Raw genomic sequence first — 20,208 nt, 5'->3', positions numbered from 1 at the left:
ACATTCTTAATGTTGGTCAGGTTATAGTTTACTAAAAACACAAAAGAATGTTCTCCTGTTTATCTCTTCTATGGATCATTATCCTTTGCTAAGCTTTGGAAAATGAACTTCAATTCAGATGTTTATGATCTACCCGTTTGAAATAGACGTTCAGTTCTCTGCCCAGGATGGTTTTTCTAGCCGCCTACTGAACTAAACAATGAGCCTTGCGGCTGGAGAGCATCTTCTTCGCCGGCGTGAATCCCGTGGTGACCTTCAGGTCTGCACTCCCAGACGAAACACCGGAGACCCGGAGACCGGACCGGGCACTGCCTCGCCGAGCTATAGGTCCTCACCGTGTCAGGGCCTGTTTGGATACAGCGGAAAGAGAAAAAGAGAAAGTGCAAAACTTTTGCTCTTTTACACTATTTTTGCACTTTTAGATCCAAACACCCCAAAGTGCAAAAGGGCAAATGCTACCGTAATTTTGCTAATTATGGATTAATTAGGTTTAATAGATTCGTCTCGTCATTTAGTCCTCATCTATATAATTAGTTTTTTAATTAAACTATATTTAATACTTCTAATTAGCGTCCAAACATCTGATGTGACAGGAGCAAAAATTTTACCATTTACCCTTTTGCTATTTGGGGGTGGATCCTCAGTCCAACGAGATAGCGAAGCGCGGGCGCCGCCGCCGCGGCCGAATCGCCGGAGGAGCTACGAGCATGAGACAAGCGCAAGGGAACCGGAGGCAGCGGCCAGATGAGTGAGATACGGAGGCTTGGAGGTTAGAGCAGGATGCATCGCGCCCGTGCAAGCGGAGATCACTAGCGGCAACGCGGGCTCGTCGGCTGCTCCGACGCCGGCGTCGCATCTTTGCAAAATGCCCAAAGGGGTCCTTTCGTAACTTTTTGGATCACGTATTTTCAAACTGCTCCCTAGTTTGGATCGTGATCTATAATCTCGATCCAATTCAGGGGCTTATTTGTAAAATGTGGGATTATATATTTCACATAGCCCCCTGGTTATTCGCGATCCATATTAGAGGTCCATCTGAAAATCCGTGAATTCATATTTACATAAAGCTCCCTGGGTTTGGATCCCTCCGGCTCCGGCACCAACGGCGGCGGCCACCCGCTCCCGCTTCAGTTCCAAGTTCCATACTTATCTCAGGCCATTCTCTAGCACAAGAGCTTCAGTCCTCTGCTCTGCCTGCGGCAGCAAGCCGCTCCCATCAAAGCCGCATGCATCAGCTCGCCCTGCTCGCATCGAAGCCGCACGCATCAGCTCGCGCGACCGGGCATGGCCGGGTCTGGCGTCGTCGTCTCCTCCTAGGACACGGTAGTATACGCGGCCATCGGTGATTGTCCTCTGTTTGTTGGAGTCCGTGCCACATCCGCACGCGATTACCACTCGCAGGCTGCGATGGTGGCTGCTGCTAGCTCTGCCACCATGGGAGGCGAAACAGAGCTGCTTTCTTCGCACCCCCGCCGGCCGCCGTGTGATTCTTATTTTGTATGCAATGTGAATTCCACACGGAATCGAGCTATTCTCTCGGTTAAGACAGTAGAGATTTTCTTGATTCTGACAACCTGAATTGGAGTTCCAATTCCGGCAGTTAGCAGCCGAATATACAGCACAAATGTTCCGTACATCTCACGACGCAAACTCGATTAGCCTCTCAACCGTCCTACTGATTCAACTCTCTTACTGCTTCCATCTTCGAGCTCGCTGCTTGCCCATGCCAGTATCTCAAAGCACGCATCAAGAGCCACGCCTGGAAATCTGGAATGCAACGTCGAGTTTAAGAATGGTAAACAACACAGCTGCAAGTTTTAAATCCTACACGTTTTCTTTTGTTCTGGTATGAAGCAGCTGAACAGAAGTACATAGCATCACCGAGGATGAATTTGCTGTCAGCTTTCTCCCAAATGTGGAAGCTAGGAAGAGATGATGCAGTGCTGTTAACCATTTTGCCTAGGGATGATGCATGTAGCAAGTGCGTGCTAATTCTATAATTACTCTTCTTCTACATTTGCATCCTGCCTTTCTGCAGCTAATGCCTGTTTGTATGCATTGTCCTTTTCATCGAAATCATCAAGAACACAATAATATTGATCCATTTGTTCCAACCACAAGTCTAGCCAAATGTCATTTCTTTCATTCCCAATATAATCCAAGGCCTCTCACAGCTCAAGAATTGCTTTCCAATTAAGAAGGGCATTGTGGCCAGCATCGTTCTCCGTTGTGGCCTTCCACGGAGCTCATGGAGTCTGGTGCATGCCTTTGAATTCAGAAACCGAGTCTTGTTTCACTTTTACAGGTTCGATCGAGCAAGGCAGTTAGCTAACATAGGATGATAGGATCACGCAACATTGGATACCGAGGTGAAGCATTTCTGAGAGAAGTATTTTGATTCTGCAATTGATTTGCAGTGTTGGCATCTGAGAGACTGAGGTCAAGTTACCGAGCCAATACCCATGGATTGAACACCATTTCCGACGAGGCAACGAGGAATACAGCAGAGTAAGAGAACCATCCATCTGCTGCTCTTCAGTTTACAGGCCGACTTATATAATTTTTCAGGTCAAGTTCATAAATAAACTTCTAAACAGAAGCGGGCCACGTAACTGCTGACGAGGAACGACTACAGAAGTCGGTCTCGTCTCTTCGCCCTTGTTTATTTCACAACCAAACAAACATAACTGCCCCCTTGCCTTGCCGGCCTCGCGGGTCGCGGCCTCGGGACCACGCGGCGACCGCGCCTCCACGTCACGCGCGCCGCCGCCCGCCGGAGAGGACCCGCCCCTCACCTAGCAGCCGGAGCGCCCGATGGCGGCGGCCCCGGCCGCGCACGCCTACCGTGCTTCGCCTTCGGTAATCGACTAATCGCTCGCCCTCTCCATTCTGCCTCTCTCTGCGGAGCTCCATTTTCCCTCCCTTTCCCATTCCTCCTCTTATCAAAACACTCGTCTTTGGCTTACTTTACTCTAAGCCGTGCGAATGATAGTGTGCGGATCAGTGCAGCGTTGAGGTTAACAATTTATGTCTCAGCTGAGGCCTGAGCCCTGAGCCCTGAGAGTTTTTTTTTGAAGAAAATCAGGAGCCTTGAGAGGATTTAGGGATAGGAATGGGGCAGGACTGTCGTGCTGTTTAATTGGAAGAAATTCGTTTATCGAAACTGAGCCACAATTTCAGAGCTTGATGGCAACTCAGAACAAGATTTATAACCTGACATTGGTATGCGTTAGTATGCGTTCATTCTTGTCCCAAATGGCTCCCTAATAGAGTGATGGACATCCCCAACTGGTTTTTTTTTTTTTGGCGACATGCAACTTTGAACCCATTTCGTCGATGAGTTGCCAGTTGGCACTGCAAACTCCAACAGTAGATAGATACAATTGGTATGAGATTGGACACCTCAAACAAGAATCCAAAGTCCAACTGGGGAAGACTTTGTGTCACACCGTCACTTCCCTTGACTTGCTCAGCTGCGACACTAAACTCATGAGCAGGGAACAAACATCGTGTAAAATGACCCCCACTTTGTTCATGGGTACTGCTGTAACTGAATTCTCTTGGAACAATTTTAGGTTATATGGCTAGTCATGCACCAATGCAATTGCATTTGTAATTTATAAATATAAATTTATTTGACTGGATAGGTCGAGGTTTCTATGCAACCAACTTACACATGTAATGGAACTCAGATATTTGCAGGCCTAACTGGAGCTCTGCAGGCAGCATCTAGAGGCAAGTTGTTTGAGAGGAATCCTTTTTTAATGGGGGTTTACTTAGTGATTCTTGCTTTTGTAATAACTACTCGAAATTGGTTCATATCAGGATCGTGTGCTCAGTTCTGCAATTTTCAAGCATTAGTGAACAATGGACTTCTTTACAGAAAGGGAAACCCTCTCCCCTTGAGATACTCTTTTCACTCCTTGCAAGCAAGAAGTAATCATTCATCAGCTGTTGCACCTAAGGACTATTGTGAAACTTACATCCAGTTTTTAAGAGATAAACGGATAGTTCCTGATTCCGATCCACCAAGCTCTGAAGATGTGGACCTACTGTATCAATTTATCGATAAGAGGTAAGACCCTCCGTATTTGAATTTCCTTGTCATGTTTCTGTTCTGTAGTTGAAGTGAAATGAGCTTCATTACCTTTTCTCTCTTCAGTAAAAAGCTCATGGTGGTAACTGGAGCAGGAATGAGCACCGAGTCTGGAATTCCTGATTACAGGAGGTATGCGCATTGCTAGATCAGTCATGAAACCATATTGTCAGCCTTCCCATTACTCTCTATGTTCTAACCAGCAGAATTCTTGTTTTATGGCAGTCCTAATGGTGCATACAGTTCTGGTTTTAAACCACTTACTCATCAGGTGTGCTTAGCATTGCTTGTCAAATGGCATCTCTTTTTGACTCCTTTCAGATTTCTCCCCTTTTGGTACACGCTTACTTAGATTTTATTTCTTTCATTATGGATCCATTTTAGTAGGGGCACTAACATCTTTTATAAAGTTCTTTGAATTATTGGCCTGATATTTTAACTTTCCTTTCAAAAATAACAAGATTGCATATTCTGTGTTTATTACATCCATTATCTGTGTGGAAGACTCCTAAAACGAGGCTGCTTGCATTGGTTATTGACTTATTTCTTGCGTTGCAATCAGCTATATTAACAAGTTAGCTCTGTTCTCTTCACTTTTTTCAGCTGTATAACTTTCTGGAGTCATGATTTCTAGATAAGATGGTATTCAAATCTTAAGCCTATAGAAATCATTTAAGAGCATGCCCATGATGTTTTATCAACGTAGGCCTCATGAATCATCATTGGTCTGCCATGCTATGTAACTGTAAGCTGTGTATGACTTGTGGGATCCTTTTATTTTTACCTTATATTTCAACCTCGATTTTTGTGATTAGTTGAACCAACTTTCAATATGAAATCATTCTTACGACACTTCATTTCTCCAAATCAACTTACTATGATTGTTTTATCCTTGCTTACTTACCACTTGAACAAAATAGGAGTTTGTTCGGTCTATTCGAGCTAGGAGGCGGTACTGGGCTAGGAGCTATGCTGGATGGAGAAGGTTCACAAGAGCACAACCAAATGCAGCCCATTATGCTCTTGCATCTCTAGAAAGGATCGGTCGTGTTCACTCGATGGTTACCCAAAATGTGGATAGGTATTGAGCTGGGCCTGTGTTATTGCTAATGGTGAACAGATTCATCATTACTTTTTGCACATGTAACTTAGGTTGCATCATCGTGCTGGAAGTAAGCCACTTGAGCTGCATGGGAGCGTATATGAGGTAATTTGTTTAGACTGTGGTACATCCATCAGCCGAGAGTCATTCCAGGAGCAAGTGAAGGACCTTAACCCAAAGGTTCGTTGTCCATTTTGGTACTTATTATATTATTTAATTAAAATTGGCTATTGTATTTGTTTCACATGAGCCCTTTAGAATTGTATTCGTCTCACATTAGACAGAAAGTTAAAGAAATGATGATGTTCACTTCCTTGTAAAGTTGTTGACTCAATATAATAAATTTAATATATGTTTGCCTTTTCATTTTCAATTATTCAGACATGGTTCATCTGTAATTATCATTTAGCCAGCTCCGACATAGAGATGGTATTGTTGATCAATAGAGCAATACATTTTTCTGTAGATGATTGATGCTACTTGCTAGTCAAGTCTTAAAGTGAATTAATGCCTATTATTTCTATTACTGTTGTGTCTGCAGTGGGCTCAAGCTATCGAGAGTTTGGAAGTGGCTCAACCAGGTTCAGACAAAAGTTTTGGAATGCAGCAGCGACCTGATGGCGATATTGAGATTGATGAGAAGTTTTGGGAACAAGATTTTGAAATTCCTAATTGCCATCAATGTGGTGGAGTGCTGAAACCTGATGTGAGATTCTTTTTACCCCGATACTCATGGGATCAATTTGTTCATATATAAGTATGATCAGTTGCAGTTTGAAAATTATTAGAAGAATGAAGCCACATCTGGCCATCTAGGTTTAGTGGCTTGAATTATTTGATAGCAGCAAATTAATTAAAGTCAAGCAATGATGATGACTGGAATTAAAGTGTGAATATGTTATTCAATTTTCTGGCATTCTTTCTCAAGTCAATGTGATTTTACCAAAGCATGAATATGAAAATTCAAAGTTATTTAACCTGTTATTTCTGATGTTTGAAGGTTGTGATGTTTGGTGACAATGTTCCTCAAGAGAGAGCTGAAACCGCTAAGGAGGCTGCGAGAAATTGTGATGCACTTCTGGTGGTTGGCTCAGCACTAATGACAATGTCTGCTTTTAGGCTGGCAAGGTATCATAATAATTAAACAATAATTTAACACTTAACCAAGAGCTAGTCATCATATCCGCTAAAATTTTCTTCCTTCTCTAAAAGTCAAACTAAATTCTATTGTATTGATGATTCCAAATTCAGGCTTGCACATGAAGCAAATGCTCCAATAGCTGCGGTTAGCATTGGGGAGACAAGGGCTGACAGCATTTTATCACTCAAAATCAATGCAAGATGCGGGGAGGTTAGAGCCTCTTACTTTTAGTTTTATGTGCCACTGCATATGACTAACTGTGGTTCTCCTTTGCTTTGCTGCAACACCTTCTTCAGATATTGCCCAGAATACTGCAGATGGGAAGTCTGGCTATACCTAACGTAAGCTGAGCATTGCTGTCAAAATATCCAAGTCGTCTTCTCTGGCGACTCTCGCTGGCCATAAGCACAACATTTGGAAAACTCAGTTAGCTGTGTTGAAGACAAGGTGAAACATGTGACTACCTGTGAGATGATTCAACTACATGTGACCATCATGGTTTGCGCAGGAGCATTAGTACCCAGAAAAAGTGATTTCCAAATTGATCATAGGGAACAAGTACAGTATTCTGGGATCATTCCCGGAACCAGTGTTTATGTGTTTCCTCCAAAAAAAATGTTAATGTGCATGTAAAGAAAGAATCCAAGGTCGTTAGACAACATCATCTCACGATGCTTCTAACCTGAGCAATGTTTTCTTTTAAGAATAAAATTTACTCAGTGCTGCCCTGAATGTTACGGAGTCAGAAAATTCCATCGTAAATGGATCCGTTCAGGGTTAGTTTGCGGATTTTGTGCTATGTCATAATACATGTGATGTTTATTTAACAAACATAAACAGATTTGGTTTCTTGAGAGATCAGAAATGGTCCTCTAAAACCACGTCCTTGTCTCTTTGCACAACAAACCTTTTGAGTTTATCTTTTAAAAAGAAAAACCTTTTGAGTTTTGGTTTTGGCGAGATGCGTTCGAGTCGCCAAGAAATCTTTATCAGGTAGTACAACACACTAACACTACAGACACGAGTGACTAATGTTTCCAAGAAAAAAAAATGTTTGGCTCGTGAGGAGAAAAAAACAAAGAACAACAACGAGGGAGATAACGCACGGGGGGCCTTTCGTCTTTCCCGCACTGCCGACGCTTGAACCTCTCTCCCCCTCCGTATCCCCCACTCCACCCCGCTCCCCTCCAAAACCCCCACGAAACCCATCCCCACCAACCCAATGGCGACGCCATCGCTTTTGCCGGCGGACGCGGAGGAGGAGGCGCGGGAGCTCCTCTACGAGGCGTACAACGAGCTGCAGGCGCTGGCGGCCGAGCTGGGCGGCGCCGCTGGTGTGCCGGCCGTCGTCGTGGTTGGCCACCAGACGGACGGCAAGAGCGCGCTGGTCGAGGCGCTCATGGGGTTCCAGTTCAACCACGTCGGGGGCGGGACCAAGACGCGCCGCCCCGTCGCGCTCCACCTCCGCTTCAACCCGCGCTGCGACGCGCCGCAGTGCCGCCTGCTCGCCGGCCCCGGGGACGAGGATGAAGACGCCGGGGTCGCAGGTCGCCCCATGCCGCTCGCCGACATCCAGGTGCGTAGGATCGGTGATGGCGCGCGCGCGTTTGTGGAAATGGCGCTGCCTGGTGTTCTGTATGCTTTTATCCGTGTCTGTAGATTGCAATGCACCACATGTGTTTGTGTCATTGCCGGTGTCATGTACTGACGAAGAAGGGGTTTAATCAAACTGACAACTGATTGGGGAGGATGGGGTTTACCCAACACGCCTTGTGTGCTTCTATGATTTTGAGAATTGTCTGCTGATGTTGGCATCCGGACTGGCCTGCTAACTAAGATTATGATTGCTACAAGGAGTTATATAGAACAAGTACCACAGAGCATCAGCTTTATACACAGTTTATGAAGTCATTGAGCATACACAAAGTTGAACACGCAACAGCTGCATTATATTGTTTGATTAACCAGGAATAAATATTTTTTTTCCTTTTTCCCCTTCATATTGTTCAATGGTAATGTCAAGAAGGTTGGACCACTGTTGCATTTGATGATTTAATATTCCTCCAAATTTTCTGTAGCATGATGACACAATTTATAAGCTCAACTACTTTCAGGCATATATTGAAGCTGAAAACATGAGGCTGGAGAATGACCCTTGCCAATTTTCAGACAAGGAAATCATAGTAAAGGTAGAATACAAGCATTGCCCCAATCTCACTATTATTGACACTCCAGGCCTCATTCTTCCAGCTCCTGGCCGTAAAAACCGAGTTTTGCAGGTACTTGTTTTTTTTTTTTACCTTGGTCTCTCTATCGGTTTACGTTACTTATTTTATCCAGTGCCTTTGATTCCTCACTGAAACTGCACAAACTTGGTAATCTTTGCAACCTGCAGAGCCAGGCTTCTGCTGTTGAGAGCCTCGTTCGTGCTAAAATCCAGCATAAAGAGACCATTATACTGTGCCTTGAAGATTGTAGTGATTGGAGTAATGCAACTACACGGGGAGTGGTGATGCAGGTTGGTTCTTTAACTTATCTTCTTATATGCATAAGTCCTCTATGACTCTATAACACTATGATATTTTGCATAATTTTTCACCAGCTATACTCACTTATTGGGTTGCCATACATAAAAAAGAAGACAACATTACTTTCCTGAATGTTAACTCTTCAACCGGAGCTTGACTTTGCACAATCCTTATCTAACTGATAGATTGTTTCCACTAAAAGCAAAGTATTTTGTTTCCTTTTGGTACTGCAGGTAGATCCTGATCTCGCAAGGACTGTTATAGTTTCCACAAAATTGGACACTAAAATACCACAATTTGCCCGACCCTCTGATGTTGAAGTGTTTCTTCACCCACCGACTTGTGTGCTAGATGTTTCTTTATTGGGAGATTCTCCCTTTTTCACATCAGTACCTTCTGGTAGAGTTGGTTCTTGCCATGAAGCGGTGTTCAGATCAAATGAAGAGTTTAAGAAGGTATCACAAGCCAGTGCCACCCAAGTTCTTTTGATCTTTGTGCTTCAGCCTGTGAAGTGTCAAGTTATATAATGTTTAGACATGCTTGAACTCTAGTATTAAGTAGACCTTGAGTTTTCTCCCTCTGCACAAGCAAACCAACCGATCATCTGATTTCATTATGCGCCTGACAAAACAATCAGGTTAAATTCAAGAGCAAATGTGTAAAGTGTGATGTTATTTCCCTTTCAAGAGAATTACAAGTAGCTGAAAACCTGTAATTTCTAATAGCATTTTAGGGAGTCTAGTTTACTTATGGAAGCTATAGAGTAGTAATTTCGGCACTTTTTTAATTTAAGTACTGATTCTTTTAGTTCAAATATATAAGACATGTTGGTTTGACTTTTGAAGCTTCTCTGACTCCACTACAAGATGCCATTCCTATGGCATGTGCCCTTTTCTATCTCTTTTTTATAGGGTAAAGACACCTCCAGGAATAATCTATGACTAACAGAAAGGGTTGTACTTCCTGTGGGGGTCAAGAATGTAAATGAGAACACTTTCAATTTTGGAAATATGTGTGCTACTGTTGGATTTATGATTACTATTTGTAAGATCAATGAAATGTTTGAGTATGTGACTCTTTTAACAAGACAATATCCAATAACTAATGTTGATCATCAGTGTTCACAGTAATATATTAGTGAAAAGCTTTTAAAAAAATTATATTTTGAAAGTACTGTCTCACAAAAAAAAACAAGTTTTATTGTTTCCATTGTCTAGATTACATCATGTTGCCAGTTTGTAGTTTATTTCATTCTCTGTACATAACCTCCCTTTATTTTATAACATATGCTGTGATGAACTCCCGCACAACTTTTAATCCTAAACTCAAAATATTCTGAATGGATGGAATAATATATAAGGAAAAAAACTGCTTTAGTAACATATGAAATGTTCTAACTGAACTACAGAACACCATGTATGTGTTTTAATAGCCTTTTTGTGAGCATTGGCCCATCATATATCCAAATTTGGGCCTTTCTCTTATGTATAAAAAAGCAGGTAGCTTTTCCATAAAGCCGCTAATTTTTTCTTTTACTATGTTGTCGTGAAGGCCATCTCATCAAGAGAGTCTGAAGATATTACATCTATTGAAGACAAGTTAGGAAGGTCACTTACAACAGAGGAGAAAGAAAGAATCGGAGTGGGTAACTTGAGATTGTTTTTGGAAGAGTTGCTGAGGAAGAGGTATTCTTGTGTATTAACTGTACAGCATATTTTTTTAATCTTTCTTGTGAAATAATACAAATGATGTTCTTATTATTGAAAGGTATATTGAGAGTGTTCCACTGATCATTCCACTTCTTGAGAAGGAGCATCGAAATGCAACAAGGAAATTGCATGAAATCAGTCAAGAAATCAGGTTATTTCTTAGTTCATTGTCCATGTTCCCTAAATTATATGGATTCTTCCCTTTAGTAAGTTATCTGGTATTTCTGAAGCTCAAAGCTTTGTAGGAAAGCCGCCTTACGTTCTTCCTTATGTGGCTGTCTTTGCATGCTCATGAAAATATATTTGTTATTCAAGATGCATGATTTATGTTGATATCCTACATCTGAACAGTGATCTGGACGAAGCCAAACTGAAGGAGAAAGCTCAGCTATTCCATGACTCATTTTTGACCAAGGTGCTCGTAACACATTATAAGGCAGACACTACATTTCTTAGATGACACAATCTTCTTGCTTCACATCATTTGATTCCACGAATGGCTTAGACTTTTGTATTCAGAAATTGAAAGCTGCTTCAGATAAACTTAAAATTGATGCTGTATTATCTCGTTTCAGCTATCTTTGCTATTGAAAGGCATGGTGGTGGCACCTCCTGATAAATTTGGTGAGTGTTTTATCTCCCGTTAGTGGTTTTCTGGTGGTCTTGAGGTCATTGCTACATTCTACTTTGTTATCACTTTTTAAAACTGTTGGACCACAGGAGAAACTTTAATTAACGAGAGGATCAATGGAGGAACATTTACTGGAAGTGAGAATTTTCAGCTCCCGAACAAGATGATGCCAGTAAGTTCTGTTTTTGGTTTTTGTATTGAAGATGCATCATGACTAGTCAGTCTGTCTTAGTTTAAGCATATAGTGTTTAAAGGAGCTGAACTTCCCTGCTACACACAGAGTCTGATGTGATTGTGTTGAACATGCTTTCCTGGAGGGTTTCCTGACAAACCTTTAGTCAGTTAGCAGTAAGGAGTGGGTGTTGATTTAAGATACTTGAGTCTTGACCCCCATGACTTTTTACCACCCTTTTAACATTAAGCATTTCTTTTCTACAGAAACCAAAGGGTAAACATATTTTGTCCCCACTACTCAGCTAGTTGTATTAGTGTAATGATATGCAGCTCTCCTGTGTATTCGTGAAAAAAAAAGCTAGTCTTATTAATTCTTTGTTTCACATGCACCATATACTACTGTACCTTGGCCACAGATGTATATCTTATAATTATCTTATGGCACTTTTAATTCATATTTGACATGTTTCAAAATGAGCTTGCTTGCAGAATGCTGGAATGCGGCTTTATGGTGGTGCACAATACCATCGGGCAATGGCTGAATTTCGTCTGGTAGTTGGTAGTATCAAGTGCCCTCCAATAACTAGGGAGGAAATTGTCAATGCTTGTGGTGTTGAGGATATTCATGACGGGACAAACTACTCCAGGTACTCTCTTTCTTAAGGTTATCATCATGATAGGGATCCTGGTAAAATGACATCAATGGTACATAAATCTAAATCTTGTAGGATTTAATAGGATCTTGTAGGTTCGTGCTAAGGGGTAGGATCATTATGTTGACAAGAATTCCATCAAAATTTAAAAATGTGATCCAAGGAGTTGTTAATTTAAGTTATGTTAGTCTAAATTTATTTCTTTCAGGTTTTTATGGTTTCTTCCTATATTGGACATTCTAATTGCTAATATTGTAGACTTGTATAAAATTTAATGTTCATAACCTGACTTTAGTTAATTTTCCTGACCTGGATATAAGTAAGGACACGCTTCATTCAGAAATAATACATTTGCACAATATATTTCAATCTGAACAATTTGTGGTTTTGTTAGGACTGCTTGTGTAATTGCTGTGGCAAAAGCACGTGACACATTTGAGCCATTCCTTCACCAGGTTGGTGAGCTTGTTGCCTCAGTGTGGGCTCATTAATGACCCACCATTTAGATCTCTTCATGATATTTGTGATACTTTTGTATGATTATGGTTCCAGAAACCTGCATCAATCTTTTTTATGATAGATGCATCTTCTTATTTAGGCTTCTTGTGCCAAATATTCCCTACTAAACAATTGATATCATTACATAGCGTAGTATGTTAAACAAAATAATTCTAATAGTTGAGCTACTCTGTTTGTGGTTAGATAAGCTGTGATCTTGGCATTTTTATATGAAAGGCCTTTTTTTTATTTCTCTATTCCACTCCATTTAGATCTATCTGCTTACTATGTTTCTGAGATTAATATCTGTCACCTATTCTTAATGCAGTTGGGTTTTAGGCTTTTGTACATACTGAAGAGGCTGATCCCAATCTCTGTTTATCTGTTGGAGGTACTAACTTGTCCTTAAGTAATCCAAATTATAGGGTTTTTCTTTTATTTTGAAAAGATTTACACAATACTCTTGATGGACCTCTACAGAAAGATGGTGAGCGCTTTAGTGGCCATGAAGTACTTGTAAGGCGTGTCCAAGCGGCATTCAGGAGGTTTGTTGAATCCACTGAGCAATCATGTCGAGAAAGGTAATAACCTTCCTGATTCTGATACTTATGAAAGGCTTTCTTGTTTATTTGCTTCTGTGCACTCTATTCAAAACTCAAAATACAGTTATCTGTGCTAAGGCAATCCTTCCATATTGGAATCTTGTACCTAGCACCTTTGATTTGAAACTGTAGATACATTTTCAAACATTTCTTGTCATCAACAGTACTTGTGCTATCTATGGACCTCTTTTGAGAACATAGCTTGGCTACTTGGCTGTATCTATGAAATGCTAAAAATGCTGTTCTGCTGATTTACCTAGTTATGCAGTTGTCACTTTCCAGTTTCCATTCAAACTGACAGGTATGCTTTAGGATTGAATGGAATAGCATTTGATGGAAAGGTCTATGCTTCATTTCAGTTCTAGTTTCTTATCTAATTGTCCACCTACCACTCATAACACTGGTGACGAGTGAATTGACACATTAGAACACAAAGTCATTATGTTTCAAAACACTTATGGAATGACAGAGCCATTTGGTCTAGTGATTATCTCTATTGAAGGCATTTGTGAACTAATCATGATGATTAGAACCACACTCATCAATGAAATGCAAATGTAGAGAGTGGATATCCCAATTCTAACCATGATAACTTTTGCCTCTATCTGACTGTTGATATTAAATCTTGTCCATGAGCATTTGTTGTAATCAGTTATTTGAGGTATTTGTGTTTTCATCTAAGTGAATTAGTGAAAGAACTAAATACAGCTGCTATGAGAAATATCTACTGCTGAGGTTTTTGTAGCTGTTCATATTTGCTCCTTACTCTTTAGTCATAACTGCTAGATCTTATCAATTGTATTTGTACTGACATCCTCCTATGGGCTATAATCCTATGTGTCAAACGCTACATGGCCATATAGATTTTTATTTCTTTGCATACTCAAATGTCCAAATGCAGGTGTATGGAAGATTTGGAGAGTACCACTCGTTATGTCACTTGGTCCCTTCACAACAAGGTGCACTTATTTAAACATTAGAAATTTTGAATATGTTCTATCAGCATGCTTAACGTTTTGCTCTATTGAATGCAGAACCGCGCTGGGTTGCGACACTTCCTCGATTCATTTGTTGCACCGGAGCAACTATTAGTAAATACACTGCACGAGCAGTTTCCTGGGTTGAATGACAACAGACAGGACAGGGCAAAGACCGACTCAAAGTCTAATCATTCTTCAGACACAAATTCATCGGGTGCTGTACCAGAGACAAGGCTGGTCGATCTGTTGGACAGCACACTCTGGAACAGAAAGCTGGTTCCCTCATCTGAAAGACTTGTCTATGCATTGGTTCACCAGATTTTCCACGGGATCAGAGAGCACTTTCTTGTCACCACTGAACTGAAGGTTCCCCTCATCCAAAAGACAACTTGTTTATGCACTGCTTCATCAGATTTTTCTTACTATGCTGTTTCTTTTTCTTTGTTTATGGCTAAATGCTTTGGCTCATTGCGAAACTGCAGTTCAATTGCTTTCTCCTCATGCCGATTGTCGACAAATTACCTGCGCTTCTAAGACAAGACCTTGAATCAGCTTTCGAGGATGAACTTGATAGCATCTTTGATGTCACTCAGCTGCGGCAGTCGCTAGGGCAGAAGAAGCGAGAGCTGGAGATCGAAGTGAAGCGGGTACGCTTCTTTCTTTTAAAATCGAGCAGTTTTTAATACTACCATGTTAAGATCATTGGGAATAATTACTATTCTTTTGCTGGATTCAGATCAAGCGTTTAAAGGAGAAGTTTGGGGAGATAAATAAGAAGCTCAATTCTCTTCGTGTTAGGGAGTAGGTCCGTCCAGAATTGAGTAGTTTGCTAGGCAAGGACTCCAGGTAGAGTGTTTCTATGCAATAGTTTGCATAATTAAGAAGTAGAATTGAGCAATAGTTTGCTAGGCAGTAGGTCAGTCCAGGTAGAGTGTTTCTATGCTGTAATAGTGTGACTTCTTGTTGTACCTTTAAAGTTGTAAATATGAATGTTGGACCAAGGATAAATGTCCCCACCCCTCCCACTATAACACCTGGGTTTTATGGTCGGGTTGGCTAGGTGGGGTGTTCTAACTATGAAGACTTCCTATGTCTTAATGTATGATGTTAGTACATGATTTTCCATATGGCCAATAAAATAAAATGATGTATCCCTTATCGAGTTTTTAAATATGAGCTGTTGCTTAGCAACTGCAGTTTGCTGTCGTAGAAGAGATGATTTGTTATTGAAGTGAACTGGTAACGTTGGCTCCATGTAGTAAATAGGTTGAGAGCAAGAACAGGAAGCTCCAATCCCAGTTGGAAATGCGTTTCTGCTGGAGGGTATGCTATAGCGAGATTGCTAGACATGATTCAGGCTGTTTCATGGACGTCCAAGAGGGACATGAGTTGACATCTTCGGAGCAGAATATTCATCGCATATAACATGAAAAATTGAGTGCCGCAGAGTACACATGTAACTTTGCCTAAATGATAAACAGGTCACGCAGAAGGAAAATAATTGCTTCAATTCTGTGGGAACCTGATTTTTTGGGTAAGCTCAATGCAGTACCATGCAACATCCAAAACAGTGTTGACTGATGCTGCTTTTATTCCTAGTACAGCACACAACTCAAAATGGACATGCTGGGAACAACAACTTCTTTAATCAGTGAGTCGAAATGGAGCCCTCGTACAACCAGAACAAGTTCTGTGAGCAAAGTCTTCGAATATGGTTGCTCACAATTAACAGATCCTTGTTTTGTTTGCTCGCCAAATGCATTTCAACTGCAGCCGATGCTATAACTACTCAAGTGAGATACCCTGCAACATTCAATGAATACCATGTTACATAACCTAACAATATAATTATTCTGTACCTCTCAAGAATGGGAATTGTCTTAATTCTTACCTTTGGTGGGTCAAACTTTGCCCCAAGATTGCTTAATTTAGCATGAGCTTCAGCGTAGTCCTTGAAAAAAGCATCCTGGTCCTCGGCATATTTTTCAGCATAGACCTTCAAGCATGAGAAGTCATCATGAGACTTGGTTCAGAGTATAAGCTAGAGATGTGCAGTTTCTTGCAACATAAGAACCTTCACAAACCTTGAATGAGGAGTCCTCAAATAGCACAGCATCGGTAGGCAGAACTAGAAGGTCTTGATCCCGCCTTTCTCTGACATCCTGAATTTTATGCCCAAGTTACTGCTATGCTACATGATTGATGACATCCCTAGAGCAAATTAGGTAGCCTACCTTGAAATAGCTGTTGTCAAACTTGAGCCACTGAGATGTCCAAGACTGCCCCCCAGGTGCACCAGGTCCATCTTTCTGGCATATCAAACAAAAAAACAATTAATTAAAAAAGGGAGATACACCAATCTCAGCACCACTCAGCAAGAACTTTATGAAAGTGTAGATGCTAGTATTAGGTACTGCACACAGAAAGATCATATTTACAGAATAATAATGGAGAAAATAGAGACAAGGTCTGTATAAAGAAAAGCTTGCAGTAATGATACTTATATAGGGCATCCAATCTAAGATGCACCACATAGTGAAAAGCAATTTCCAGGGAAGAGATTAGTCAAGCATGTCTTATCAGAAATCAGCACGAACAGTCGAACAGGTGATCAAAACATGGTGCTTATGCAGCAAGCATGCATGCAAGGACCAGTCTGTACATTTTAAGGGACAGCCAAAGCGAAAGTAACTAGCATGAGTCAAAAATATTGGTTACACTTATAATTCACTGCCTAATGGTAATTATGAAGGGCAGACATGCAGTCATGCAGATGCAATAATAATAAAAAAAATCAATAGACAACACATGCTTAAAGCTGTAAGTTACATACAGTGTATTTTGTTTCTGGTTTTCCCCAGCCACTACGCTCTGGTCTTGCCCGTCCAAGTGTATGAGCTCCTGACAGTGCAACAATTTCCTACAGAGTACAAAATAATTGTGAGTAGCAAATCCAGAATTCTGCCATGTTTAATTCGAACACAGCATTCTGTGCACACCTTGTCGTTCAGGCCCATTCTATAAAATACTTCACGTAAATGTTCCGCGGGTGAAGGTGGGCCAGCAGCTGTTGTGCAAGGAAATAAAAATATGAGTAACCTTGGAATAAAATCTTCTGTACAAATAAAACATTGGTACACCAAAGAGGTAAGGCAGTAGAGACAATGTATAACTTTCAAAGTTAAATAATTATGACATAGGAAGAAATCAATCAGGAACCACCAGATTGGGGTGTTTGAAAACATTGCAATGCTTAGGAAGGTAACATGCAGTGACCTATTCTATGACCAAAAGACAACTGTATGAACATGATTCCATTCCATGTGGTGCAGCTTCTCAATATCTGTCACATTGTAGGTTGTGGGCAGTTAGAACAATTTATCTTGTGCATTCTGCGTAATAGTCATGTGATTTGACCAGACTGTAGACCTTACAATGGTAATTTTAAAAAGGACTTGTTTTATATCTCACATAATACTGTTCAATGTTCTACTGCTTTAGCTTGTTTCTACCCACCAATCTTACTAATATTCAAGAAATATATGGATTAATCTGTCCTACCAATCTCAGAAGGCTGAATTTGGAGGCATTGCAAAGAACCCAACAAACACTACTAGAGAGAAAAGAAAAGACTGATACTGTGATGATAAGGTATACCATTAGAAGTTAGCAGGGAAGTATATGCTGTATCTGGGTCCTCTACTTGCAAAAGCGCATCAGTATTTTGTTTGTGTTTTAATTTGGTGTGCCAAATTTGCACATTGCAGACAAATAAGCATCAGGTGAAATAAATCTGATAAGATTTGTCTTAGCTTGAAGTGGATGATGTCCAGGACACAGTATATTTTCTGCGATATGAATCATAAACTTTTGTCATAGTAATTTGTTGAAGGCTGCCAGAGTACTGAGATTCTAAGCTTTTGTAAACAACTAAGCAAGTCAAACACAAGTCAAACATGCGTTTAAATTCGGTATTGATTTAATAAAAGATAGTTTATCAATGTTTTAACCAGGGAGTTAGCTGAAAGTTTGCTATGTGGTGGAAGTCTGAGAACAACTAGAGGTAACCAAATTAGATAGTGATTCAGTGTTTCTATCACTAAGCAATGATTGCAACAATATGCTTAGATTAAATGAAACTAAAGTGGCAACCTAAGATTCTGACTGCGTTCTGGGCTCTCTAGATTCTGAGTCAGACTCAAACCATAATTGGCATAGGAAGTAAGATCGGTCCAAAATCCATTATTTACTGACCAGGAAGCCTCCCCTCTGGTGGGCATTGTTCAGGGGCCGTAATGTCAACCCTTCCATAGATCATGGGAATTTTGGGGCCACCTGCTTCCTGAAATGAAAGAAATCAAAACCACCAGTCATTATCAACAAGAAGCACTTTATGAATGATCGTCACTTAATCAGTACGCAGGAGCGATTTAAAGGACCTCAATGGCTGTGGCGCTGGCAAGCTGAAACAGATCTGCATATGTGACACCTGAAAACTTATCCTTGATCGGCTGGACCAGCTTCAAAGCATTCACAAGACCTGTCGCGAAACTATATGTAAGAATGGCCCTTCATCATGAACCTACAGATGATCGACGGAGGAGAAGCACTACCAGCATTAGCCCCATGCTTTAACTCGATTTCAAATCTCAAGCTACCATTAGCTCCGCCGCACTTGGGCCACTCTGCAATGTTCTTGTCATAGGTACCAGCATCATGCCACCCCAATCGAACCTGTACCACAAGATAACTCATCACAAAATCGTATGCAAGCAACTGAAAGGTGGAATGCCGGAATCATCTAATGCTGAATTGAGAAGATGGAAAACAGCAAAGTGCACACAAAAGAACAAAGACCAACATTGATCTAGTCTAGCATAAACAGATCAGTACATCTGCAGAACTACTATAATTTGAAAACCTATTCTCTTGCACAAACAGTTGTGTGGTTAGTTGAGTAAACATATAGCCAGAACAAAATGTTGCAGTATTGGTTCAGCAGTTGCACGAAAAATAAGAAAAAACTTAAACTTTTGTACAGATGCAGAATTTCTTCACAGCTAGATGGATAAATAAGGAAATCCCAACGCAATCACTTGTCTGCTCCAACCACAGGGAGCCGCAGATTTTGCACGAGGAGCAATACCGTACCAGGATGGGATGGCAGGAGGTGGTCTTGAGCAGCTGCTTGACGTCCTCCCGCGCGCCCCTCAGCTCGGCTGCCGCTTCCCCCGCCGCTGCCGAGCTCAACTGACGCCACCCGAGCTCCTGCGCCGCCGGGAAGAAAAGACAGCAGAATCAAGAACCAGTGTGACCGCAAGAACAATGGGCGAGCGGAGGGGAGGAGCCGCCAGTACCTGGGAGGCGAGGAGGCGGCCGCGGAGCTGGTGGAGCGGGGACCCGCCGGAGACCCCGCGGCGGAGGAGGTGGTGGACGGCCATGTCGGCGCCGGCGGCGGGGGTGAGGAGGGGTTTAGGCTGCGGTGGCTACTTGGCCCGCGTAGGTGGGGAAAGGAACGGAATGGTGGACCAATAGGGAAAAAGAGAGAAAGGAAACCCTCGAGACATCGGCGCTGAAATCCCACTGACTCAATGGGCCCACCTTGCAGTCTCCCTCCCTAATCTCAAGCGGTCAAGCCGATTGAACTAAACCAAGTAGCGCTCATTCTCCAATCCCATGGCTACCCTGTCGCCTGAACTGGCGATGCCCAACCAAGCAAGAAGCGAGATGCAGACCGTGTGGCGTAGTGTAAAATGGTACCTGATAGTGAGATCTGACCGGCCCTAAAATTCATCTAGGGCACGGCGTAAGTTAAAATACAAGCTGTTCATTTTCTATACTACACTGATCATGTGGCGTAGTGTAAGTTAAAATACAATGCAAGCCTTTTCCTTTTGGATACTCTGATCAAACCTACGTTTAATTTTATGAATTTTACTCAACTAACAAGGATCACTAGTTATGATTTGTGTCTTGATATGTTGCGTAAGCTGCCCGCGCACCCGCTTGCTGATCAGTGGCGCGTTCCGTTTCGATGGAAGAAACCCTTTTGCATGTTTACGCTCAACAAGTGTCACTGTACCGCCGATAACCG

General features: G+C 41.6%; 3 protein-coding genes across 4 annotated transcripts; 2 read left to right on the top strand and 1 right to left on the bottom strand.

The window, feature by feature from the left end:
• Positions 1-2,681: 2,681 nt before the first annotated feature.
• Positions 2,682-7,071, top strand: LOC112887662 (NAD-dependent protein deacylase SRT2). 2 transcript variants are annotated; one of them, XM_025953903.1, is made up of 11 exons: positions 2,682-2,859; positions 3,693-3,735; positions 3,826-4,075; positions 4,163-4,228; positions 4,322-4,367; positions 5,017-5,177; positions 5,249-5,378; positions 5,740-5,904; positions 6,199-6,326; positions 6,450-6,549; positions 6,636-7,071. In XM_025953903.1, exons 1-11 carry the CDS (start codon positions 2,815-2,817, stop codon positions 6,687-6,689), a joined length of 1,188 nt encoding a protein of 395 aa, XP_025809688.1. In that variant the 5' UTR covers positions 2,682-2,814; the 3' UTR covers positions 6,690-7,071. The 2 variants fall into 2 exon arrangements, with proteins under 2 accessions (XP_025809688.1, XP_025809687.1); XM_025953902.1 differs by having other exon boundaries at positions 3,648-3,735.
• Positions 7,072-7,454: 383 nt separating this feature from the next.
• Positions 7,455-15,227, top strand: LOC112884944 (dynamin-like protein ARC5). Its single transcript, XM_025950591.1, has 17 exons — positions 7,455-7,915; positions 8,454-8,618; positions 8,735-8,857; positions 9,101-9,322; positions 10,419-10,552; positions 10,635-10,727; positions 10,928-10,991; positions 11,152-11,200; positions 11,297-11,379; positions 11,871-12,028; positions 12,429-12,489; positions 12,861-12,923; positions 13,013-13,113; positions 14,036-14,093; positions 14,169-14,480; positions 14,597-14,761; positions 14,851-15,227. The coding sequence occupies exons 1-17, from the start codon at positions 7,562-7,564 to the stop codon at positions 14,917-14,919; spliced, it is 2,274 nt and encodes a 757-aa protein (XP_025806376.1). The 5' UTR covers positions 7,455-7,561; the 3' UTR covers positions 14,920-15,227.
• Positions 15,228-15,548: 321 nt separating this feature from the next.
• LOC112884946 (probable L-ascorbate peroxidase 6, chloroplastic/mitochondrial) lies at positions 15,549-19,656 on the bottom strand. Its single transcript, XM_025950593.1, has 11 exons — positions 19,472-19,656; positions 19,266-19,382; positions 18,728-18,848; positions 18,554-18,654; positions 18,369-18,456; positions 17,114-17,181; positions 16,948-17,034; positions 16,349-16,423; positions 16,199-16,276; positions 16,006-16,110; positions 15,549-15,917 (listed from the first exon to the last, which is right to left on the bottom strand). The coding sequence occupies exons 1-11, from the start codon at positions 19,553-19,555 to the stop codon at positions 15,900-15,902; spliced, it is 942 nt and encodes a 313-aa protein (XP_025806378.1). The 5' UTR covers positions 19,556-19,656; the 3' UTR covers positions 15,549-15,899.
• Between the last annotated feature and the right edge of the window lie 552 nt (positions 19,657-20,208).

Source organism: Panicum hallii, chromosome 3 (assembly GCF_002211085.1).
Source record: "Panicum hallii strain FIL2 chromosome 3, PHallii_v3.1, whole genome shotgun sequence".
Classification (NCBI taxonomy): domain Eukaryota; kingdom Viridiplantae; phylum Streptophyta; class Magnoliopsida; order Poales; family Poaceae; genus Panicum; species Panicum hallii.
The sequence above is the reverse complement of the archived record's forward strand: the minus strand, read 5'-3'. Positions and strand labels throughout refer to the sequence as shown.